The following is a 16,822-nucleotide window of genomic DNA, read 5'->3' as shown; positions in this document are numbered from 1 at the left end:
TAAGTGATCCCCATCCTGGCAATAAACATGATTCACCAATTAAGCACATTTTAGAGCTTATTTAATAAAAGCAGAATCTTAACTATTTGCATGTACGTGTGTGTTTGTGTGTGGGGTGTGTGGGTTTCTAGTGCTTTTTTTGATCACCTTCCTGCCCTGTGTCTGTATTGCAGATATGGCAGCAAAATGTAATTTATGAGTCCTAGAATTCCAACTCTGTTTCCCAAGGGACTTGGAAAGTTTGCTCAGACAGTATTTGAAAACTAGACTAATAGTAAGTGGGTTTTTATATATACATACATACATACATACATACATACATACATATATATATTTTTTTTAACTTGTCAAAGGAGGAACAAAGCACTCCAAAGCTGAATCTGTCACTTGATCCTAAGATAATGCAATCTAAGTGATTTAACTCCTTTTGAAATTAGCAATTAGTTCAATAAGGTCTTTTCCATGTTACACAGAACTGCACAAAGCACTACTGACAATGGATAATTTAATATGAATATGCAAAGTTAGCATCTAACTCATGGGTATGCACTTCATTATAAATAATTCTAAACTATGAAGTCACCACAGATTCCACTTCTGCAAATACTAAGAACAGTTCTGTAGTGTGTGTTCTCAAATGTTTCTTGAGAGTACATTGCCAAAAGTCTTTCTCCACACAGATTTCTTACCGGTGTTTAATAATAGTATTTTTCTCTCTATTTTGCAAAAAGGAGCATTGGTCACTCATTATGGAGGCTTCTTCTGGCTGCTGGTGTTGAGGACATTTCACATGGGTTATCCCCTATGCATGCGCCAGAGGGCAGGACAAATCAATTAGTCAAAACTTATAAGAGGCGGAGCAGGATAACCCCTCCCAGTTCTGCTTTGTCAAGCCAAGCTTCTATAAAGGCGAGTTGCAGAGAAATACAAATACATTATTATGTGGTAATCAAAGGTAGTGTAGCAAGAATGACAGAAGAGAAAAAAAATGAAGAAACCACGTACCAGTACCCGTGGATGCCCCAGGGTGGGTCAAAATGTCCTCAACACCAACAGCCAGAAGAAGCCTTCATGGTGTGTGACCAATGCTCCTTTCTCAGCTGCTGGGTGAGGACATCTCATGTGGGACATGCCACAGCTAAGAGACCCCGGGGGCAGGAGCATCCCTGGCTACTGGTGCAGAAGGACCTGTTGTAGGACATGTCTACCAACAAGGCCTGGGCTGAATTGAAGAGCTCCAACTTGTAATGGCGTGTAAGTGTGGATGGATGGATGAAGATGACATAGCTGCTCTGCAGATGCCATCAAGCAAAGTATTGGTAGTAAAGGCTGCTGACTTAGCCACTGAACGGATACAATGGGCGGTGATTCGCAGCAGAGTTGGAAGGTGCTGGACCCCATAAGACAGAGCAATGCAGGCTTTGATCCAGCGGGCCAAAGTTGCAGAAGACACTTGTTGACCCATGGTGGTGGGAAGGAAGGAAATGAAGAGGGCGTCTGCTGGTCTGAAGGAGGCTGTTCTGAAGAGATATTTCTTCAAGCAGCGGCAGATGTCAAGCTTGTGTCACTGTTTCTCTTTGGTAGTGGTTGGCCTGGGGCAGAAGAATGGGAGGACCACATCCTGTGAAAAACTGACATGACCTTAAGCAGGAAGGATGGATCCGGGATGAGGCAGACGGAATCCTGCAAGGGGAAAAAAAAACAGTATCTAGGATTGGAAGAGAGTGTCCTGAGCCTGGAAACCCTCCTTACAGATGTGATAGCAATGAAGACGTCCAGTTTCAAGGAGAGCACACGCAGTGGAATAGATTTAATAGGCTTGAAGGGAGAAGCATGAAGAACCTTGTGGAAGTCCCAGGATGGGAATTTATGAACTACTGGAGAAGACAGCTCCCCCTGCCTAGAAAACGCTTGAGGTGGGGGTGAGATTGAATGCCCTTCCCTTTATATAGTGCTAGTATGCTTGCCATAGTGGCCACGTGCTGTTTGATGGTATTTGCTTTGAGCCCCTTGTCCAGTCCATCTTGTAGGAAGAAAAGAAGCTGTAAGATGCCACAAGTTTGGGGAGAGAACTTGTGCAGGTGGCACCAGCAGAGGAAGGTTCTCCAGGTGGTCTGGTACATCCTGTTGGTTGAGGGCCTTCTGGATGCCATGACCTTGGACGCATACTTGTGACATTTTAGTCACCACATGGCAAGTTTGAACCATGCTGGGTTGTAGTAAACCACTGGACCCTGGGTGAAGAGGTCCAGGGAGACCAGCAGGAACTAGGGACCCTCAAAGGTGAGGTGTAGGATTTCTGGAAACCAGGGTTGTGGCCAGAATGGAGTGACCAGGATGTCTCTGCTCGGAGGAGGTGTATGTGGTGAAGGAAGCTGCTGAGGAGCGGAACTAGAGGGAAGGTGTACAGGAGTTCCTATAGCTTGGGTGTTGACATGGCATCTGTCGCCTCTGCTTGGGTACATGGAAAGTGGGAAAAGAACCTCGGGGGCTGAGAACTGGCCTATATTGCAAAAAGAAGTGGGACCTTGGGAGCTGAGAATTAGCCTGTGTTGACCCAGGCGGAGAGCGATCATCTGGAAGACCTGAGGGAGTCTCCATTCTGCTGGATGTAGCTCCTGCCAGCTCAGCCAGTCTGCCTGGGTGTTCAGGAAGATGCTGATGTGGTGAGCCAGGAGGGAAACGACATGGTTCTCTGCTCAGGAGAGGAGGAGGACAGCTTTGTTGTGCAGGGAACTGGAGCGGGTCCCCTCTTGCCAATTTGACATGTGCCCTGGCCATGGTGTTGTCTGTGCAAATTAGAATGTGGTGATGAAGAATCTTGTCCTGGAAGGCCAGGAGCACCAGACGGATGGCCCTCAATTCAAGCCAGTTGATGCTGTGTCTGGCTTCCTGTGTGGACCATGACCCCCGAGCTGAGTGGCTGAGGCACTAGGAACCCCAGCCCGTCAGGCTGGCATCCATCATGATGATGGTGCAAGGCGGGTCCAGGGAAGGAAGGCTGTGGGCTAAGTGCACAGTCTAAAGCCACTAATGCAAGGAATATTTGACTGATGGGGTAAGATGTAGTCCGACAAGTTGTCTCTGGGCAATAGACATCTAATGTAGCAGCAGGAACCACTGAAGCTGACGGCGATGAAAGTGTGCCCAAGGCACCATTTCTAGGGAAGAGACCAAGAGGCCCAGGAGCTGGACCAGGCTAGGTATGAGTACTGACCCGAGGGTCAACCCCTGGTGGATGAGTGCCTGTAGTTTGTCTATCTGATCCTGTGGTAGGAACAGGCAATTGCTGATAATGTCCCAGGTGATAGATTCGATTGGACGGAGTCAAGGTGCTCTTGGTAGTGTTCATGCAAAGGAAGCTGCCATATACCGAGTCAGACCATTGGTCTACCTAGCTCAGTATTGTCTAGAATTAGCAATGTGGTGGCCAGGTCCCTTTAGGCAAGGGCCCAGGATGATGACTGGATGAGCAAGTTGTCTAGGTAAATCAATACACAGATCTTCTGGAGGAGCATGTGGGTCAAGAGGGGAGCCAGGGTCTTTGTGTATATCTTTGAGGGTGAGGTCAGGCCAAAGGGGAGAGCTGTATGTAGGTCATTGTCCAAAATGCGCAGGAAGTGATGATGTTCCTGGTGGGAATGTGAAGATAAGCTTCTGTGAGGTCCTTGGAGGCCAAGAAGTCCCCGCGGTGAACGACTTTTGAGAGGACCGAAGAGTTTCTGTACAAACTTTTGTGTGCTTCACCAGCTTGTTGAGGTACTCGAGGTCAAAGATGGCCTTAGAGAACCATCCTTTTCAGGCACAGTAAACAAGATGGAGTAAATGCTCCGCGGTTCCTGGCTTGCTGGAACCATTTCTACTGTGGAGATGCTGAGAAAGTGCTGAATCGCTGCCAGCAGGGCTCCATGCTTTTGAAGAGATCTTGACCTAGGCTTTGTCAGGAGCCTGTCTGTCTGGCATCGAAGTCACAGTTTCCATCAAGGTTGCTGGAAGGTCCTCAGAATCCTCTTCGGTCAGCAAGGAACACACAAAACAACTTACTACAGTATCAAGTTCAGACAGCCTCCCCCGCAAACTCAGTCCGCTCACCAGATAGCATGGGTCCAGAGCAAAAGGGGTGCAAGGCAGTTGTCAGGATTTGGTACGGTAGCAGAGTTGAAGCAGGAAACGCCTGGGTCTCTAGAGGCCAACACAAAGCTGGGGGTCCTCTGAGTCTGAGGCTCAGCTGAAGCAGGCTCAAAACGGCGCATTGCCATTCAGCGTTTGGCTGCAGCCTTCAGACTTAATTTACGGCCGGGCTTAATTTCTCTCTGCCTTCGGCCAGCTGGCACAGATTCAGGGTTTAACTGGCTTGTTGAACAACCTTCTACTTCTCCTGAGTTCTTCCACCTGTTGTCAGCACTTCATCAATCTTCTCTCGCGAGGAGGCTCGTCGTTTACCTTGGTGTTCTGCTCTCCACTCCCTCTGTCTGCTGCCTCCGATGGCCTTGCTTGTTCTGTAGCTTCGACTGGACCTACCTCAGGTATTTCCTGTGGGCTGAAAGCCAGTCTCTGTCCTTCAGATACCCCTGCAGCTGCTGGAGGAATGCCAGCTTCCTCTTTCTCCTCACTATCCGAGAACTGGGGTATGACAGGCGTGGATACGAAGCAGACTTTGGGGAGAGCCATCAACTCTACCTTGCAACCATGTAGCACCATGTCCATGACACACTTGTCCGAGATGGAGGCCTCCCTAGTGTGAAAGTAGTGAGACAGGCGGCCCCTTATGCTCGAAGGTGGTGAGCCAGGAGGCCTGATGGGGTTCCTCCTGCTGTTGGACAAACTGTTGCTTCGGAGAGTTGGTTCTGGAGGTGAACTGTGGTATGTTCCACTGGGAGTGTGCCTGCCTGGAGTCTGTCCTTTGGTCTGAAGTTGGGCCAAAAGGAACAAAAGGGCTGAAAATATTTTTGATTGGGGCACTGGTCATCCTTGCGGGAAGAAAATGGAAGGGCCTTCTTTATTTATTACATTTGTACACCTCCCCAAACTTTCATCTCTGGGCGGTTAACAATAGTATAAAACAAGTTTAAATATATACAAAATCTTTAAACAATTTAGCAATTTAAAATCAACCACGAATTAAAACCATAAAAATTTAAAGAACAGAAAAGGCTTGGGTGAAGAGGTGGGTTTTCAAATGCTTTCTAAAAATTGTCAGAGATGGGGAGGATCGTATCTCACTAGGGAGCGCATTCCACAGTCTTGGGGCAGAAACTAAGAAAACCCGTCCCCGTGTGGCCACCAGCCAAGCTGGCGGCAACTGGAGACAGACCTCTCCGGACGACCTCAATGGGCGGTGGGGATCATAATGAAGAAGACGTTCTCTTAGATACCCAGGGCCTAAGCCATTTAGGGCTTTATAAGTTATGACAAGTACTTTGTATTTTACCCGGAAACCTACTGGCAGCCAGTGTAACTCTATCAAGAAAGGAGTGATGTGGTCTCTCTGAGATGACCCAGAGACCAACCTGGCCGCCGCGTTCTGTACCAACTGAAGCTTCCAGACTACTTACAAAGGCAGCCCCACATAGAGCGCATTGCAGAAGTCAAGTCTGGAGGTTACCAAAATATGTACCACTGTTTTGAGGTCGTTAATCTCAAGAAACGGACGCAGCTGGCGTATCAGCCGAAGCTGATAAAAAGCACAACTGGCCACCACCTCAACCTGAAAAAGCAGGGAGAGGTGTGGATCCAGAAGTACTCCCAGACTCCAGATCAGGGGCATAACAAGCCTGGAGTGGACCCAGAGACAAAATTTTTAAGTGGGCCACTCGCTGACACACACACACACACACACACACACACACACACACACACACACACACACTTCACAATATACAGTCATGTAACTTGCCTCGGGGGGGGGGCCTCGAGGCATGGGGGCCCCCAGGCAGCCGCCTCCCCTTGCCTAATAGTAGTTACGTCCCTGCTCCGGACCTGTTCCTTTTGGGGAAGTGTGACTCCCATCTAGAACAGGCAGATCAAAATAGTCTCTAGAGTTCTGACCGCACACAATAAGTACCTCCGTCTTATCTGGATTCAGTCTCAGTTTATTCTCCCTCATCCAGCCCATTACTGCTTCCAGGCAAGCATTTAGGGGAGTTATGCCATCTCCTGAAGAAGTTGACATGGAGAAGTAGATTTGGGTGTCATCAGCATACTGATAACACCCAGATCCAAATCCCCTGATGATCTCTCCCAGCGGTTTCATGTAGATGTTAAACAGCATTGGAGAAAGTATGGCTCCTTGAGGGACACTATACTTAAGCTCAGATTTTGAAGAGCAACAATCTCCAATCCACACCATCTGGAATCTGTCCGAGACGTAGGAGTGGAACCACTGTAATACAGTGCCCCTCACCCCCAACACCCTCAGACGTTCCAGAAGGATACTATGGTCGATAGTATCGAAAGCCGCCGAGAGATCCAAAAGGACCAACAGAGTCACACTTCCTCTGTCAATACCCAATTGGAGATCATCCATCAGGCTGACCAAGGCAGTCTCCACCCCATAGCCTGCTCAAAAACCAGTTTGAAATGGGTCTAAGATAATCAGTTTCCTCCAAGACCGCCTGGAGCTGAGAGGCCACCAACCTCTCAATTACCTTGCCCAACCATGGGAGATTGAAAACAGGCCTATATTTGCTCAACTCTGAGGGATCTAATACAGGCTTCTTAAGAAGAGGTCTAATAATTGCCTCCTTAAGACAAGGAGGCATCCTGCCCTCCCTCAGAGAAGCATTCATGATTTCTACCAGGCCTCCTACAACAGCCTCCCTACTAGACAGAACAAGCCATGTTGGACAAGGGTCAAGAGAACAAGTGGTAGGCCTCACTGCTCTGAGCAGCTTGTCCATATCCTCAGGAGTCACTAACTGAAACCAATCCAGTCGAATCACATAAGAGGAGTTGTCAGATACCTCCAATTCAGACATCGAATTAATTGCAGAGTCTCCATCTAAGTCGGCCCGAATCCGAGAGATTTTATCTGCGAAAAACTCTTTAAACACATCACAGCGGGAAACTGATGGCTCCAAATTCTGATTCAAGGAAGGCGGGGCACTTACTAGCCCCCTCACAAACCTGAACAACTCCGCTGGACGTGAACTTGCAGAGGCAATATGGGCAGAAAAGAACCGCTTCTTTGCCGCACGTATTGCCTGAGCATAGATCTTTAAATGTGTTCTATGTCGTAGCCGCACGTATTGCCTGAGCATAGATCTTTAAATGTGTTCTATGTCATAATCTGTTGGATTCGAGTAGAGTCTTTCTCCACTTGCACTCCAGTCACCTACCTTGCCACTTCTGCCCCCGTAGATCTTCTGTATACCAAGGGGCCTGTTTTGAAGCGGGTCGGAGGGGATGCTTAGGAGCAATCGTGTCTACTGCCCTGGTGAGCATGTTATTCCAGTTTTGCACCAGGGCATCAATAGGATCACCAGCAGAGCCAATATTAAATCCCTCCAAGGCTTCTTGGAATCCTATTGGATCCAATAACCTCTTTGGGCAGACCATTCTAATAGGCCCCTCGCTCCTGTAGAGATGGAAAGTGGTTGTAACCCTAACCTTAACCAGATGGTGATCTGTCCATGACAATGGGGAAATCACAGAAGTACCCACCCACAGAACACCACCCTGATCAGAGTAAAAGACCAAATCAAGCATGTGACCTACAATGTGTGTTGGTCCGGAGACCACTTGGGATAGGCCCATAGTTGTCATGGCCGCTATGAACTACTGAGCTGCCCCCGACAAACTGGTCCTGAAGTGAACATTGAAGTCACCCAGCACCAAAAGTCTGTGAGACTCCAACGCAAGTTCTGCGACCAAGGACGTGAGCTCAGTAAGGGATTCTGTTGGGCAGCGGGGCAATCTGTACACCAACAGAAGTCTCAGTCTATCCCTGGTCCCCAAACTTAGGTACACACATTCAATATGGTCAGATACCTCGACAGGGACCCTGGTAAGGGAGATGTTATCTTTATAGACAACAGCCACTCCACCTCCCCACCCTTGTCCTCTCACCTGCTCCTCTAGAGAATACCCTGGAGGAAGATGCTGGGACCAGACTGGGCCACCAGCCTCCCCCAACCAAGTCTCGGTGATACACACCAGGTCAGCCCCTTCTTGTCCTTGGTTTCAATTAGTATTGCTTGAAGGACCTCATCCCCAAACAACTTGGTTGCAGTGAAAGGTACAGTCACGAGGTTTGCTCAAAAAGTGGGGTCCACCTGCCAGTGCTTGAGCCAAAAGTTGCGTCTGGCAACAATGTTGGTGGCTGTGGCTCAGGCCACAAAATGGATGGAGTCCAAGTACCATCTGCTATGAATGCCTGGGCCCTATGGATTTTAAGAAGAATCTGTCTTTGCCTTGGTGGGTCAGGAGATGGAGACTGCAAGAGCTTGTCCATCCAAAGTAGCACATGATAGAGGCAGCAGTTGAGGCTCTAATGCAGATGGAGATGGCAGCAGTGTTTTTCCAGAGCTGACACTCCCAACTTTTTCTCTGTGGGGTCTTTCAAGGATGATTATCCATCCCGGGTCAGGATTGCACCAGAGGTCAGAGTGGCAACGGGGACATCTGAAACAAAGCAGTTGCGGAGGGAACAAAGCTGTATTGCTTAGACACAATAGAGGCATTCTGTGTGGAAGGTGCCTGTCACTCCTGTTTCACTACCTCAGAAGAGGTTTCAGGGAAGGGAAACAAGAAGCAGCACCAGGAACTCCCTGGATTGAGCGGTGGTCTCCTTTAGCAGGTCCAGTTGCAAACAAAGGGTGTGTAATGCCTTAAGTAGAAGTTGTGAGAAGTTATAGATGGAAGAAGTCCACATGAGTGCATGGACAGCTCCACCTGCTGACCATCAGACCCATTCTCCCTCTTTCCTCGAGTCTGGGTCATTGCTGGTGTCTGTAGGAATGCCTCCAGTGGTGTCTTGTGGACTTTGGGATTCCGGAGGCCTGAAGGGGGCTGCTGGGTGTCCAGGATGAGGATCAGGGGAGTCATAATCAGTGATATCAGAAGAATGATTAGAGGACCTCCTATGCTTATGCTTATACTGCTTCTTGAATTTTTTTGATTTCTTGTTCTTAAGACATTGCTTACGCTTTTAACTCATTTTTGTCTTTTTAGGAGGACTTCTGGAGGAGTCAGAAGAGGTAGAATAAGAAGACCTGTGGCATTTTATTGTCTGGCCACTTGGGTTGTGTTGTTCAAGGGAGGTATGAATAGACTCCACAAAACAGGCTTTCCAGGCCACAGGCATTTCCCCAGGGAAGGGAGGAGTGCTGGGCCATGGGTGGGGGGGCAGAACTGGATCCTGGGGAGAGTTGCTAAGGTGTGGACATAGGGGGCCAAAAGGCCCTGGACTCACTGGTACACATGGAGCTGGAGTGACCAGTCCTGGAACGCCTCCTGAACCCCTGTCATCAGTAGGGGCTGGGGCTGAAGGAGGAGGAACGTCCTGTGGCACTCTGTTGCCCCCAGACAGGGGCCCCAGAGTGCAGGGAGTTAGAGCCGGCTGATCTGCCAGTTCCCTTGGGTTGGCGGGTCCCGCGCTTGCATGCTGAGCTTGTTGCTGCCCTCTGCCAGTGGTAGAGCAGGTGGGAAAGGGGGAGGAGGATCAGGCCTGCCCGGTTGTTGGCCTTCCCGCCCATTTGGACTGCGGGGGGGGGGTCCTTGTCTGTCCGAGGTTCCTGGTCTGGAGGAGCAACGGGGGCATCATCTTCCCAAATGACAATGTCTGGACTCTCCTCCCTCCTGGGGTGCGGGGGGAGACAGGACATTAGCGCTTCTTTGTGTGTGTTACGGATGTTTGTGGATCAAAGGATGTTTGGAGAGGAGAGCTGGTCTTGTGGTAGCAAGCATGACTTGTCCCCATAGCTAAGCAGGGTCTACCCTGGTTGCATATGAATGGGAGACTTGATGTGTGAGCACTCAAGATATTCCCCTCAGGGGATGAAGCCGCTCTGGGAAGAGCATCTAGGTTCCAAGTTCCCTCCCTGGCTTCTCCAAGATAGGGCTGAGAAAGATTCCTGCCTGCAACCTTGGAGAAGCTACTGCCAGTCTGTGAAGACAATACTGAGCTAGACAGACCAATGGTCTGACTCAGTATATGGCAGTTTCCTATGTTCCTAACCAAAGGCCCCTCTAAAGGGACCGATGCCTCCCACCCACCCTGGCTTGGACTGGGTGGGTCCCAACGGGCCTGAAGCAGCAGCATGTATTATAGCAGCATGGTGAAGGAGCTTACCATGCTGTGAGGCTTGCTTTTTTCCTTTGGACATAAGGATATGCAAAATTCCGGTCCTCTGAGGCTCCATAGAGAGAGAGAAGGGGGAGAAAGGAACAGAAAAGGAGAGGATTTTGGGGGGTTTTTTTTAAAGGAGGCAAGTTGGGAGGGAAAGAGAATCAAATGAAGAGAAGAGGCAGCAAAATACTGAGGAAGAAAAGGCAAGAGAAAGGAATAGAAAGAAAGAGAAGCTGGCTGAAACGACCTAGCAGGACAAACTGAACTGGGAGGGGCTATCCTCTGCCTTTTATAGGTTTTTGACTAATTTATTTGTCCTGCCCTCTGGAGCATGTGGGGAGGGTAACCCATGTGAATGTCCTCACCCAGCAGCAGAGAATATAAATCTAACATATGGTCACATACAAAGGTGACTATGACATAAGGGACAGAAATTTCAAAGTACAGCATCCATTCCTTACAAAGCAGCAGTAGCTTTTTCACACTCTCAAGGAAAGAGCACCATCTACTGCCCTTGTAGCAGAAGTCCTAGTAAACTGTAGAAAGGCAATGACTTCATGTCAAAGATATATCAAAAATATTTATGATATGCTGCCCCATTTTATCTTCTTCAAGAGTTCTTTATATGCAGGCGGATTAAGAACACACTGTTTTAATATAGCAAAGCAATAGGACCTCATACCATGGAAAATTAAGTTTTATACAACTATTAATGGAAGGTGATGGCTTGTCTTAAAGATGGTTTCTTTTATATGTGGCAGTGATGCATTAAAGTTAAAGTATTTTGGACAACAGTAACTGATTTAGTTAATGACATATTGGATTAACACCACTAGAACTTCTTGTATATTGACTGAATTTTGTAAAAATCTTACATGACTGCAAGATGCTTTATTGTGTATTCTGGCTGCAGAACAATTAACATTTTATTTGCCAATCTTTAAAGCAAGGACTGAACTTTATCAGACTGACTGGGGGACCAACCAAAAAGGGGATGGCTAGGAAAAACCCTGCTTATAAGTTTGGTGAGGGAATCAATGTTTGTTTCACATTTATTCTTTAATCTACCTTCTCTATGTAGAACAATCTGCACAGAGTGATGCTCACCACTCAACAATATTTAGGCCAAATCTACGGAGCCTCTGGAATCTCATGGATCATAATAGCAATTGCAGACTTTGTTCTTTGTATTTGTGAACACAAGACATCCTTAGATTTGCAGAGCTTATTCTACCTACATTTTAGGTAGGTATATACTTCTCAAACAACTTGTTGAAGATCTCATGTAGGAACTAGTGAGTTCAGTTCTGCTATTCAGAAACTATTGCCCTATCCAATCATTTTCTTTTCTTCTTTTAGGTGAAGACATATTCCCAGATCCAGAAATAAATATAAGTATTGCAACATACCTAGAATTGAATTCCAGCCTCCGCCAGTTATAATACAGGCTCCATTATACAAACATTCGAACTGCCAATTTGGAGATACTTTAAATTTATAAAAGTAATTTTAAGCAAAGTTTAGCCTGCTTTGCATGAAATGTTTCAAATACTGTTCAAAATGGAATGCATGAAGTACCTCAATAATCCTACAGACCGATTACGTTAGCAAAGTATTTGTCTGTCTAATATGCTCCAGCACATCAGTTCACATTGTTTGCTGCCACATATATAAAATTCTAAGGAGAAAGGTATTTAAAGGTGATTTACCTGAAGTTTCAGGACAGGTCCCATGCATGAGACCAAACATATTGCCACATGCCTTGCTAACTGCAGCCATTTTGGCAAGAACAGGAAGGTTATGTATAACAAAAGACACCTCATTGCGCTGCTGCTTGGCTAGATTTTGTGCATGTCCCAGGATTCCAAAGCCTGTGATGTCTGTGGCTGCATGTGCATTGAACGTGTGCATGAGACCTGCAGCTTGAAATGAAAAACAGGAGAAAATGTTATGCAACTCCAGAAAGCAGCTTTTCCAACCAGTATTTGTGTAATTGCATAAAATATTCTTCAGCACTGTACAAAGAACAGATTAAACTTCAGTCACCTGTAACTATGTTGCACTTGTAACATTCCCAGCTTACTGGGAATAAAGGCACCTTTTAAAGTGTTGTTTCTCTTATATTTAATAGGGAGAGAGCAACTGTCTGTATTCAGCCCAACATACTGTCCCTCCAGTGCATCACATGTGTGATTGTGTTTAAGACTCAGATCTCTTTTGGGAAAGGCAAAAATTTCCTCAAAGCTTTTGCTACACAAACTACTTTGAGAACCCTTTTGCTGAAAAGGGTACTTTCAGTATATACGTATTTTGGCAAAGCCTTTTAGGAAGCTTTGACTGATTGGTCTCCCACCTTGAAAAGTTCAAAGTAACAAAAATGTACGTGAAAAGTAACACCTTGAAAAGTAACAAGTACAAGGATGGGGTGGGGACGCCTCATGGTTCATTTCAGCCACAATGTTATAGTACAGTGTTCTTCATTGCAAGGCCTGGGAGCCAGTGACAGCTCCCATCATCCCTAAGAGCTGCTCTCTCATTCATCAAGGGGCAAGGGAGTGCCACTTTAGTTAAGGTGAGTAGCAAAAAGGTATCTGCCATTATACACCTCAAAATACTACTGCTTATAAATATTCATTGAGCTAATAACTTGTAGGGATATGCATGGAACAACATTTGCATTCTGTTCCGAGCTCAGAACAGAACACAAATGCCCAGAACACTCTGTTGGAGCAACTGGTTGAGCAGTTTGTTCTGACGGAATGAGCTTGGAACACTCAAAGCATTCTGAGTGCCATTCTGGACTCCAAAATGGTGAATGGAATGCTCGGAACATTCCGACTTAAAACACTGTCATTTGGTTTCGAGCTTGGAACATACCCCTGCTAACAGGACAAAGAGGCACCTTTTTAAAAGTGGGTGCTTCTCTCTATTGAGCAGGGGGGAGAGCAGCTGGCTCTATCCAACCCCACAACAGCATCTCTCCAATGGTTGTTGCTGGTATGTTTCTTTTTAGATTGTGAGCGGACAGGGAGTCATCCTTATTTATTTTTATTTCTCTATGTAAACCACTTTGGGAACTTTTATTGAAAGGCGGTCTATAAATACTCCTAGTCATTCTGTTCCAAGCTCAGAACACACAAAATGGCTCATTCCGAGGTTGGAATGTTCTGAGCTCAGAACCTTATGCACATCCCTAATAACTTGAAACTTGGTATGCATGATCTATTAGACAAGGTCTACAAATGTACCTAATTTCAGAACAATCTGAAAAAATTGGCACAAATATAGCAAGTAGAAAAGTGACACATTGGTCCTTTTTTTGTCCAGTCTTTAGTCAAGTGTATCATACCGTAGATGTCTTTAACACTTGGTGAAAATGACTAGTATACGTTGTTCAGGCTAGGCTAAGAGGGGCTGGTGCATTCTGGGCAGCAGTTAAAAAGTTATCAAGATTTCCCTGCCCTATTAAATCCTATGGCTAGCAAGTCCTGGTAGAGAGTGGCCAGTTTGACAATGAAGCCAGAATGCTGACATGTTTGCCAGTCCTTTGGCATTTGCAGGGGGAACAACCTAATGTTTCCTACTGCAATGCCTATTCTCCAAAGACTAAAAAACCCCTACTTGCATAGGATGCCCAAAGGCAGTGCACAGCTAGAGTAATAAGACATGGCATGCAGAACAAGATTTAAATTCTTGCCATTTCAATCAGAGGTCGAGAAAACCTCTTAGGTCCTCTCATACAACAAAGTCAGTGTGAGGATTACATTTATAAGTGTTTCTGCTATGCTGGAACTATCCAGGCAATGACCAGACCCCAACTTATTTAGCTTCAGCATTACATCTCTTCTGATTGGACCCTGGTAAGATTTTTTCATTTTCAAATATTGGGTAGGATCCAGATTAAGCAGCACTGAAATGAGACAAATTAGTCCCAACTATCTTAAGTCCCATTACTTTCTGTGGCACTTATTCTGGATCCTCAGAAGGTACCTCTATAACCTCTTGATGACTTTGGGAACATAATGAAACGTCAGTATTTTTCAGACTCCAATGCATTAAACAGTCATATCAATTCTATTCTATTATGCTACCTGATTTTTAATTACTGTATTTACCTCAATCAAAGACTAGGTCCCCCCCCCCCCAAGTTTTTTAATCTGAGAAATCAGGAGGTTGTCTTACATTCAGAGTCTTGTTCCATTCAAGTAAATGCAGGTATAAGCTGTATTTAACCACAGCTTTTAAGGGGGGGGCGGTTCCTTCTTAAAAATCAGTAGTCTTTGATTTGGGTAAATATGCTATATGAATAGTGTCTGTGCATTTTTATTTTTTTAAAAACAAATTCCTTCAGAATGCCTCATTTATGTTATTTCTTTATAGGTAAGACATGAAGCGGGTATTCCCCTTTCTCATACCTGTTCTGTTGAGTCTTGCCATATTCATCATTGCTTCTTGATATGCTAGTTCCACATCTTCTTGTGTAACAACCAACTTTATTTTGTTCCATTTTTCTGGCTGATACATAAAAGAAACAAGATTAGTTTGCCTATACAGCTGGTATTACAAACATCATTTAACTATACTAGCTGACCCCGCACAGAGCATCTGTGCGCTCTTTGGGGCCAGCGGTTACCTCTCCCCCCACCTTCTGCCCCAGTCTCTGCTTCTGGGCCCAGCCACCTCTCCTCCCCACTGCCACTTCTGCCCCCCTTTCTTTCCCCCCTCCTGGGCCTTGCCTCGGCGGCCAGGCCACCACCGTGGCAACCAATCCTCCTGTGTGCAGCCTCAGCCAATCAGCTGGGCTCTGGGATGCACATTCTAAGGCACACCCAGGAGAATTAATATAATAGATGATGATTTCTGCATGTGGTGTAATTACCTGGCTTACAGTGCAATACTATGCATATTTACTTAGAAGCAAGTTTCACAGTGAGGCTTATTTGAGGTAAATGAGTGCAGGATTGCAGGCGTAACTAATTCCAATTGCAGTAAAAACTGCAGGCTGTCAAAATATGACAGAAAGTGTATTTTGAAGCGGCAGTTCACATTTTAATTAACTTACTAGTTTCAATACAGTGATGCACATAGCCTGCATTTATACACAATCACTACTGCAACCTAAAAATCCAGGTGCACCAAGGAATCAAGAGGTTCCCCAAGGCTTCATGATCCTGTAGGCAGGGGAAACTGAATCCATCCATGACCAGTGTCCTCATCTACCCCATCTAAGAAGCTACAGATAATCTGCATTCAGTTAGCTTATTGGTATCCAGAACAGTAAGCATCCAAACTGTGGGCCTGAACAGTTCACTCTCCCAGCAAAAGGGAGATTCCACATTCAAATAACTGGGACCATTCTTATTTCCCTGGGGTGAGAGGGAAGACTGTGTTATTCTACAGTGCAATCATTTCAAGAGATTTCTCCAAGAGCCATATAACTTAGGTCTCCTTTGGAAGCTTCGCATATAATATACAGGTTAGCCATTCTCTAGTTTTATTTTATATCCACTTATTTTTCTTAATACAACATCAGCAACAAAAGCTAAGCAGATGGCATAACCAAAGAACTTTCTTACAAAGCAACAATCAAAAGATATTTTGTCTAGAAGAAATATTAGAATTGAATTTTTTCTTGCTCTGTTTTTAAGTGCTGGTATGCTGGTCTGACAACTAAGGAAAATTAAGAGCATTTGAAATATAAGGATTCAGCAGATCCTTAATTTGCAGGTCTATGTGTCACAGAAACAACTAATGTAGATGGAACTGCAATCAGAAAAGTAGTGTCATTTTGTTGTTCTGCATCTCAATGAATGTTGTTCCAAGTACAGTAAAAGCACATTCTTTTGAAGTGTTAGGCTAGCAATGATAACTTCATAGATACACCATGTCAAAACACAGGAAGAAATGTGTTTGTTTTTATAGTGAAAATTTCAGTATTGTCCTGTGTGATCATTTCAGAGGTTTTTCTATCAGAAGTTTTTTGTTTTTTTAAAAGATAATTGGCAGGTCTATGAACATGTGGCAGAGACTCGGTTTCAAAAACGGTAACAGAAAATAGTCACCTGCAAGAAAATTAGAGCTTAAGCCCATGTTGCTTATTCACTGCTTTACTGACAAATTTCTACCAGTCCCATAGAATCAAATTTTCAAAATCAAGGTTGGCTTATCTCTAATGTGGCCACACCCAACATTCCCCTGATCCCTTTACCCAACCTCATGCAGACGAATTTACTTACAATATCTAACCATTGGTGAACAGCTACAGCCACTTGTGTTCCCAAGGGCTTAGTTAATACAAGCACATCTCCTGGTACAGCATTGTCTGGCCTGCAACAAGATATCCACATATTTGAGACACGTGAAATTACTATTTCCTAGTTAGCATTCCACAGAGTATATTCAACAGTGCTCAAAATATACTTAAAAACAAAAGTACTTTTAAAAAGCTGCCTGTGAAATGCACTCACTGGATGGCATAAATATGTGGCAGAAGATTGCTCACAATATTTGTACATGTTGGAGAAATAGCATTTC

The 16,822-nt window shown here is 45.5% G+C and overlaps 1 protein-coding gene across 6 annotated transcripts in view; it reads right to left on the bottom strand.

Annotated features, from left to right (window-relative positions):
• SEPHS1 (selenophosphate synthetase 1) overlaps positions 1-16,822 on the bottom strand; it is a 53,979-nt gene that overhangs the window by 10,660 nt on the left and 26,497 nt on the right. For all 6 annotated transcript variants that reach the window (XR_008308602.1, XM_053256123.1, XM_053256119.1 and 3 more), the window contains 3 exons: positions 16,525-16,615; positions 14,704-14,803; positions 11,998-12,210 (listed from right to left, as the gene is read on the bottom strand). Coding sequence is in view for 5 of the 6 variants with exons in the window: in XM_053256123.1 (XP_053112098.1) it covers positions 11,998-12,210; positions 14,704-14,803; positions 16,525-16,615 (404 nt within the window). In the remaining variant the exon portion in view is untranslated. The remainder of the gene's footprint in view (positions 1-11,997; positions 12,211-14,703; positions 14,804-16,524; positions 16,616-16,822) is intronic.

Source organism: Hemicordylus capensis, chromosome 5, assembly GCF_027244095.1.
Source record: "Hemicordylus capensis ecotype Gifberg chromosome 5, rHemCap1.1.pri, whole genome shotgun sequence".
NCBI lineage: Eukaryota > Metazoa > Chordata > Lepidosauria > Squamata > Cordylidae > Hemicordylus > Hemicordylus capensis.
Note: the sequence above shows the minus strand (reverse complement) of the source record. Positions and strands in the feature narration are given on the sequence as shown.